At 37.1% G+C, this 8606-nt stretch overlaps 1 protein-coding gene across 1 annotated transcript; it reads left to right on the forward strand.

Moving 5' to 3' along the window:
* Positions 1 to 471: 471 nt before the first annotated feature.
* LOC124631253 (protein kintoun) lies at positions 472 to 5172 on the forward strand. Its single transcript, XM_047165532.1, has 3 exons — positions 472 to 2612; positions 3021 to 3141; positions 3851 to 5172. The coding sequence occupies exons 1-3, from the start codon at positions 595 to 597 to the stop codon at positions 4244 to 4246; spliced, it is 2535 nt and encodes an 844-aa protein (XP_047021488.1). The 5' UTR covers positions 472 to 594; the 3' UTR covers positions 4247 to 5172.
* Positions 5173 to 8606: the final 3434 nt, after the last annotated feature.

Below are 8606 nucleotides of genomic sequence, written 5' to 3' on the forward strand. Positions count from 1 at the left end.
GATTGAGCGCAAGCGCGGCGGGCCGCGCGGCGCCGCACCGCGCCGCGCTCTTACATTTTCCGTGCTCTTACGGCCGCTGCCGGCCGCTGTTCTTTCAGTGGGAATTGACCCTTAAAATACTAGACACTAAGGAACTTCCAGTATTTAAAAATAAATTAAGAACATTTTTAATCGATAAAGCGTACTACACGATCCAAGATTTCTTAAACTGTTGACCAAATATCAATTGTAGTGCCAATACCTACCCATGTAAATTATTGTATGCCTATTAGGCAGGACATATTGATACTCAAATATATTGTTAAGATCTGTAACTTACATATGCCCACAATAAAGATACTTTGACTTTGACTTTGACTTTGTAATGACTACTATGACTAGGGGTGTTATTTTTTAACAGTCTGGTATCCCGATTAACGTTTCTGATTGCGTGTGGCAATTCTGTACCATAAACTAAACAAGTAGTCCAGTTTTTTTAGCCGAACAACATTGCATTATTCTTATCATTCGTCGTCGTCAATCGTCAGCTGAAAATAATTTTGTGGATGCGTATTTTGTGTTTATTTATAAATCAGTCAAGGAACGCTAAACAAAATGGCAACGGGAGTAAAACCTCGTGATGATGAAACTCGACTTACCAGAGAAGATTTAGAGACCATACAAGACGCTATGAAGACTAAGAAATTTCGAGATCTTTTAGCGGAGTACTGCGAAGAAATACGTGACCCGGCTAACCAAGAACTTTATCAAAAAGAAATGACCCAACTTGAGAAGGAACGAGGCTACGATGTAAAGTTCCTCAATCCGAAGGGAGGTTATGTTATCAAAACAAGTGTCGCCGGCGATAGGAAAGCCTTCATTAATATTTGTAGCAATGATAACGTCGGCAAACCGACATACAAGGTGGAAGTAGTTGATGGCAAGAGAGGCATGAACTGGCAAATACCATACTCAATAATACCACCGCGTGAGGATTACGACCAAAACAAACAACGTTGCATCATTTACGACGTAATTTTCCATCCGGACACTCTCCGCATGGCTGAGGTTAACAAACAGTTCCGGGACTTGGTCAACAAAACCGCCTTTGATGCGTTGGTAAAAACTTATAACATTCACCTTGACAGTAACAACTGCCGGTTTCCCAAATCGCAATACAAAGGCATGAGTACTGCTGCTGTGATCAGGAAAGAAGACCCCAACTATCAACCTCCAGGAGAGGAAGAAATGGCAAGCCTTACACCCGAAATGATTGAAAAACTTTATCCTCAAAGGAATTATTCACAAAACGAAACTGAGCCTGAGCCCCCAAAAGAAACATCAAAACCAGTTGTTAGGAAAGCAAGGAAAAATACAGAGTTTGCTCATTCATCTAAAAATGGTTATACGATTCCAAAGTATGTCATCAAGCAACAGAAAAATGTAGATCTTCAAGACTTCACCTTTGAGAAGGATTGTAAACAGTACAGTGCTATTCCTAGCCAGATAGTTGTGGAAGTGTACCTCCCACTCCTGTCGTCTACTAAAGACTGTACCTTGGATGTTCAAGAGAAACATTTACACTTGGCATCAGAAAAACCTGCTAAATATAAACTTGATATCACACTGCCTTATTCCGTTAATGATGAATGTGGGACTGCCAAGTTTGATAAAACCAAACACATGTTAATAGTGACTTTACCAGTGATAAAAAAGAACTTTACCAGTAATAATGAAAACTCTCTCAAAGTAGACAGTGGTGTTGAAAGTGAAGAAAATTCAGGTTCTCAAAGTGATGAAGATAATTACAATTCTAACTCCAACTTAATTGTAGAGTTGTCATCATCGTCTGCTGAAACTGTGGTACCCTCTGAGCCCTGTAACACTAGTACCAGTAACTCTGAAGCATTTTTAGATTCCTCATTTGGTTACATACTGCCTCCCTACACACACAATGTATTGGATGACATTGTAGCTTTAACATTCCATGTTAAAAACACTGAGCCGGACTCTGTGAAGGTAAAAAATAATGGTAATGAGATTATCATCAAGTTCACCTCTGTTGGTGCTGGCTTTGTACCTGTGCACTATGCAGCTATCATCACATTTGATGAGGATGTTAAGTTTGATAATGTAACAGGAGAGGCATGGGACAACAATGTCATATTACAGTTGGAACTAGCTGGGGCTGTTCCCCACAAATTCCATATTGGCCTAAATAAGGATTCCATGACCTGTGAGAGCTTTGATGCTACTCAGGTTAAAAAGACAAAGATAGAAGAAAAGCCTGAAGTTTCTGAAGCTGAGTCAGTTACCCCAGTTGTTGAGGTAACCAATTGCGGAACTGAGACAAACATAGTTGTGTCATCCAGTCACATAGAGTATGATGAAGATGATGACTTTGAGTCTCCAACATCAATGGATAAAGATATTGTGTTCACGGAGTCCGGCAGCTGTGAGAATGGTGCCAAAAGCATACTGCGTAAGCCAAACATGATGCGCAGCTATTCAGAGTCCAGTGCAGGTGACATTGCCTCTTCTATGGACTACATCAGCTCTGATTGTATTCCAGAGGAGTCAAGCTTAAAAAAGACTGTTAGGTTTAGTGATGTCATTGCAAGACAATTTTACAGGTGAGCTGAAATACTGAAAGTATTTTACTCAATAATAAACAATCATTTGTTATGCTAAGTCAATTTATCAATGTAGGTTATCAGGCTGTAGTTGTGTTTGGTAGAATGTTATTAACGGAAAGGCACTGATAAAAATAATTCCTATTATTAATTCGGAATAAATTATCATCAGTAGCTTCAATGAACTTTATTCTAAATTTGGAGTAGAAGTGGTCCAATAAAAACTTTCTGTTATGCAAGTTTAAATATAAAAATTATCCATGTAGGCTTATCTTTAGCTGGACCCTAATCTATGCAGTATCACTTGTTTTGTATTGACTTGCTACTAAGATAAGATATATTATTAAACAAACCGTACGTAATTTTCCATCATAGCTGTAGCTATAAATGGATGAATGTGTCTTCCAGGTACAACTCATCTATTGAGGGGCAGAAAAAGAAGAATCAACGTAAAAAAAGTAAAAAGCGTAGTCAAGACCGGCGGAAGAGCGAGAGTGAAGCTGAAGATGACATTACTAACACCTCTCAGGTAGGCACATATCTACTTAAAATCCTTTAACAATCTATGTCCCCTAGCCCGAATGGCTCCGATACCCAGGTACTTGCATGTAAAAGGATCGTAAATATAAAATTTTACTAACAAAAACAAACGAGTGGAAGTTATTTTATAGTATCAGAAAGTAATCAAAACATTTGCATATTGTGCATTGTTGTTACATAATACTGCAGCTCGCCTTACAGTGTTGTTTCCACAAGTGATACGATAACACTGTAAACAATATCGTAGGTAAGCCAAACAGTTCAAGGGCGGTAGAATAATGTTTCAATAATGCTGTGATTAATTGCTTATCAATTTACGCCAATAATTCAAGGCCAATTCTAGTGGAAATATTCTTGCGAACTGAAACTGAAAATATTTGCGTATTCATTAGTAATTCATCATTTTTACCGTGCTAATGTATCATCGTAAAGTTCAGTTACCTATTGTTACTAACAAGGATGTGATAAGAATGTGTTATTGGGCCTGAGATAGAAATTGTGCTTGTACTGTTGTTTGTATACCTAATAAGTTTAGTATAGGTAGGAATGCGTCACGCAATTTATCAGTATCGTAAATAACGCATGTTCATGTGATATGGGAAAAGTTTCAGCACTACCCATAAAGTAATTTCTTTACGTAATCTTCCGTACATTTTTAGATTAACTATTCAGTAAATTTAACCTTTAACTAATTTCAGAGCTTGAAGCCGAGGTTGAAGTCAGTCTTGAAGCCTCGCCGTGACAGCGGTCTGGCCGACACGTCTGATGCAGAATCTGAATGCAAGAACACTCCCGATGAAGGCATCTTTAACCCAACCAACGATGATGGCTACAGTGAAAACAATAACGAGGGTGAAGGATCCTACGAAAATGATTCCGTGTTCAACATTGTTGGCAATGGAGAAAACGAACGTAAGTCCGAAGCCGACATATGGGAGTCGGAGCCATCGAAGCCAGCACAAACTAAGCGGGAACCCGTCACCTGCGATACAATTCAACACAACACTCAACTCTACGATCCTGACAAATTAAACAAAGGCAAATATTTAGAAGTTATGTTCAAAAATGATCTCATATTTGATCTAGACATGTGAGATTGGCCATCTCCAGTGAGCTCCTTTATAAAAGGGCGTGTTTGGAATGTTTTAATCCTTACCCTTAGAAATGTAATTTATTAGAGATCCAGTGATTTTGTTTGTCTAGAATTACTTAGCTAGTTTAGTAGTATTACATATTCCTTTATGATTTAGAATACTATTGATGTTCCTTCCATTATGTATTTTCAAATTGGCTAAGTTTATGACAATGGTTTGTTTTGTATTAACAAGTTTATTCTGATGTGTTCACACTTTGTCAATTGAGATAATTATGTTGGATAGTTTAAAATTATAATTGGTATACATTTTAAAAATTAATCAGAAATTAGAAAATTTAGAAAGTGTTAGAAGATGTATGTAGTGATATTTTAAAACACAGACATGTTTGATAATATACTGCTCACGTTAGACAATATGATAAGTAGTCAATCTGCATTTCATGGTACAAATTAGATTTACGTCACTATCGGTTAAGAGATAGGAATTGATTTTATAACGAGAATTAAGCCTACCTCTAGCCTAAGCTAGATATAAACACTATTGCACAGCGAAGATAATGGTAGATTGCTAGATTTACACAATGCAAATACCTTTGAACACACGTTATTCGTGATTTTAATTATGGAATAAGTGTCCACGGACATCATACTCTTTGTTTAGTCTTCACAATTCATAACAGAGTTATATTTGACGCTTCACACAACTCAGTGCCTTTTGTCTGTACCTATTGTAAGCAAAATCACCAGTGAAACGTATAGGTCGACTGTTGTCATAAACCATGCATTTTGTTTTATTGAATAAGATCCTGGTATGTATTGTACAAGCAATTATGCAAGTTATGTTTGATGTAAACTTTACAAGTTATTTAACGATGAATGAATTGTGATTTGAGACTTTAGTTTAATACATGAATTGATTCAAAATCGATGTTCGTTTTATTGTTAGAATATACATGTTAATTGTTTAGTATCAAACAGTGATAATGATATATTCTCTACAAAGGGAGAGCACATAAGGGATTACATACGGAGAGTACATAAGGGATTACAAAAGGAGAGTACATAAGGGATAACGAAGGGGGAGAACATGAAGGACTACAAAGGGAGAGTACATACGGGGAGTATATAAGGTAGAGTACATAGGGAGAGTAAATAAGTTTGTTAATGTATACTGTGCGGGGATTAGCTAAAATCTAGTCCCCTGCTGTTCAGAAAATAACGGGAAATTATTTTAGAGGTATATCATCAAGGTTTATTTAGGCTGCGTAGCTAAACGTTGTTAGGATGAACTTGCGGATAATTTGTCTCTTTACAATTTGAAAAACAACGTTTCGTCCGTGGCGTTGATGAGTAGTCATCGTATAACCACGTGGTTTATCGATTTAAATTGTCAGTTCGTAAAAAAAACGTATAGCCTTTTCTCATTACCGGATTTTCCGAGCGACATCGCCCGATTAGTTCAGTGTCGCGAGGAAAACCCGCCAATTCGAAAACGCTGTTATTAACCTTATTATTATATTTAGTGATCAAAATATGAGAAAGCAATATTTTACAGATTAAAATGATATATAATTAGATATATATAGATATGTTATAATATTTATGCCTCAGTACAATATTAAGATGTACCTATTCGCCTTCATACCTGTGACAACCACTGTATCCTACTGAAAGTTACACAAGGATTTCAACAAACTCCGCCTGAAGTTTCCAGCTCAAACTTTTCCTTCGATTCCTACCTGACGTCTGTGTGTATGTGTAGAAGGCACATGTACAGATTTGTACGTATGTGTGCTCTCAAAGTCAAGTCAAAGTAAGAGTCGTGGTGGCCTAGTGGGTAAAGGACCAACCTCAAGTACGAGGGCGCGGGTTCGATCCCAGGTCAGGCAAGTACCAATGCAACTTTTCTAAGTTTGTATGTACTTTCTTAGTATATCTTAGACACCATTGGCTGTGTTTCGGATGGCACGTTAAACTGTAGGTCCCGGCTGTCATTGAACATCCTTGGCAGTCGTTACGGGTAGTCAGAAGCCAGTAAGTCTGACACCAGTCTAACCAAGGGGTATCGGGTTGCCCGGGATACTGGGTTGAGGAGGTCAGATAGGCAGTCGCTTCTTGTAAAGCACTGGTACTCAGCTGAATCCGGTTAGACTGGAAACCGACCCCAACATGATTGGGAAAAGGCTCGGAGGATGATGATGTGCTCTCAAACCCGACCCTTGTAGATTTGTACCTATGTGTGCTCTCAAACCCGACCCTAGGGCGTTAGTCTTAGCTTCTTAGTCTAATCGTACGTCAAGTGAGTTAAGGTTTAATTAAACACATGTGTTTTAGTTTGAAGGGCATTATTACCTAGTAAAATTACTTCGTAACTGGTTTCATTGACAATAACATGGGAGCATTGTAGTTTGCTTGATTTTGATAAATGTTTTGTAGCGGCTGTTTCATACGGAGGAAAGTACGAATCTAGTCATCTTTAAGATTTAACTATGTAACGCTTCGATATTGAGAAGCTTTCATCATAATGTCATAGGGCTGTATAACCACTAAAAGTCAAACTTAGATACATTTCAAATGTTTATCATCAATTTAAGTCAAATAGTTAGTGTTTCTGCACTTCAACGATAAAGTCGAGCAACAAAACTTAGATACCTATCACGGCGATATGACGGCAAACTTACTGATACAACTGCAAGATATAGCGATAACTTCATTTTAACTTCGCCAACATCATTTTAACGTAGCTTTCGAAACTATTTTCAAATATCTAGGAGCTAATTTACATTTTCATAATTTTATTCCAATAATTTTCCTGGACCAGATGGCATCGTACTTAGTTGGTTTACCTATCTGCTTGCCACGCCGGTCAAGGTGGTCGCGTATTCTATTCCTGAGTAAGTCAATTTAATCTGGGAGTTCCTAAAAAAAAGGTTGTTTATCAGTTGGTTATTATCCATAATAGGTACGAGTTCTGCTAAATTGATGGCATGTAAATATGCCCATACCAATATAATATACCCATTTCTAACTAAGTAACTCTTGGTTAATTTTTGTGTAAGCAATGGATGGACCTTTACAAAAAAATGCTAGATGCGTCAGGAAAGGCTACGCGGCGTATCGTAGCAGTTTGCTACGACGCTACGAGTTCAGTTAGGGCAGTTATGCGAACGTTTTGACTATTTTTTCAATGCTATTTTTGTAGTCTTATGATATTTACTTACTGAAATTAGTATTATAACTTTCTAATTCACTATCAGAGTAGGTATTGTTTGTCGTCCCATAATTTCAATAGATATATTCCATAAGCTCATGAACTGAACACTTCAGCAGTTTCTCGGCGAAAAGTAATAGATACAAACAGCATTACTTAGTAAAGGCGAAAATAGCAATGTAGTAATTAACAGGCTTTTGTATTCAATACAAAGAAGTAATGTAACTTTTCTTCGTCTAGACGATCTTATTGCTTTTGACACGTTGAACGTTAATGAACATTTCCAAGGATGACCAAATTCAATCGTCTAGGTCTGTAGGAGCAATGGACCGTACTTTATTAGAAAAGTCTTCATCCTTTCTATTTAAGGCATTAACCCTAGACTCAACTTTAAAGTTTCACACTACCTTATAGTGTGGTGTAACATCGCAGGATCAACAAACTTGTAAGTTCCGAAATTACATTTTTGAGATCGTTTCAACAGCCTTTCGAGCAAGTTATGTAGACGGCAATATTTTTGAGTCAAGCCTCTGCGTAGGTACTTTACTCACGAGACAGGTATCTATAATCCGCCAAGAAATGGAAAATTGGTGAACAGTCTCACTAGAGTTACTTATGAATTAAGCACCTTACTTCAATGGAAACTTTAGATTTTGATCAACATAAACTTGCTTTAATGTGAACACATCGATTTTTATGATGTCTTTGTTTTTAAAGGATGAAAAGCTTGTTTGTTTTCAGTTCGCTTAAAGTACGTTGGGATTCCCGTGTATTGCGAATGCGTTTATAAACATTAATCACATATACACAAACACACAAACCCGGATCAACACAACTTTTGCCTGGTTTAGGTACTTATCTAAAGGTGAATTAATGTTTCAACCTAATAAATTCGATGGCTGAAAAGGTGAAATTCATGTACCTTTTACCTAAGTGATGCAATTTTCGAAATACATATGATGTTGGTTATCAAACCACCTTCTATCATCATCATAATTTAAATATGAATGTGTAATTAAGGCAGAATTATCCTAACCTGTAATGGTAAATGTATGTAGATAAATAAATAAATATGTCTAGCCTCTTTCTAACAATGTTCTAATCCATTCCAACCAGACAACCAAAAAAAGATGAAGCGATTACCAAG

The sequence above is a fragment of the Helicoverpa zea genome, chromosome 6, assembly GCF_022581195.2.
Source record: "Helicoverpa zea isolate HzStark_Cry1AcR chromosome 6, ilHelZeax1.1, whole genome shotgun sequence".
In the NCBI taxonomy this organism is placed as follows: Eukaryota; Metazoa; Arthropoda; class Insecta; order Lepidoptera; family Noctuidae; genus Helicoverpa; species Helicoverpa zea.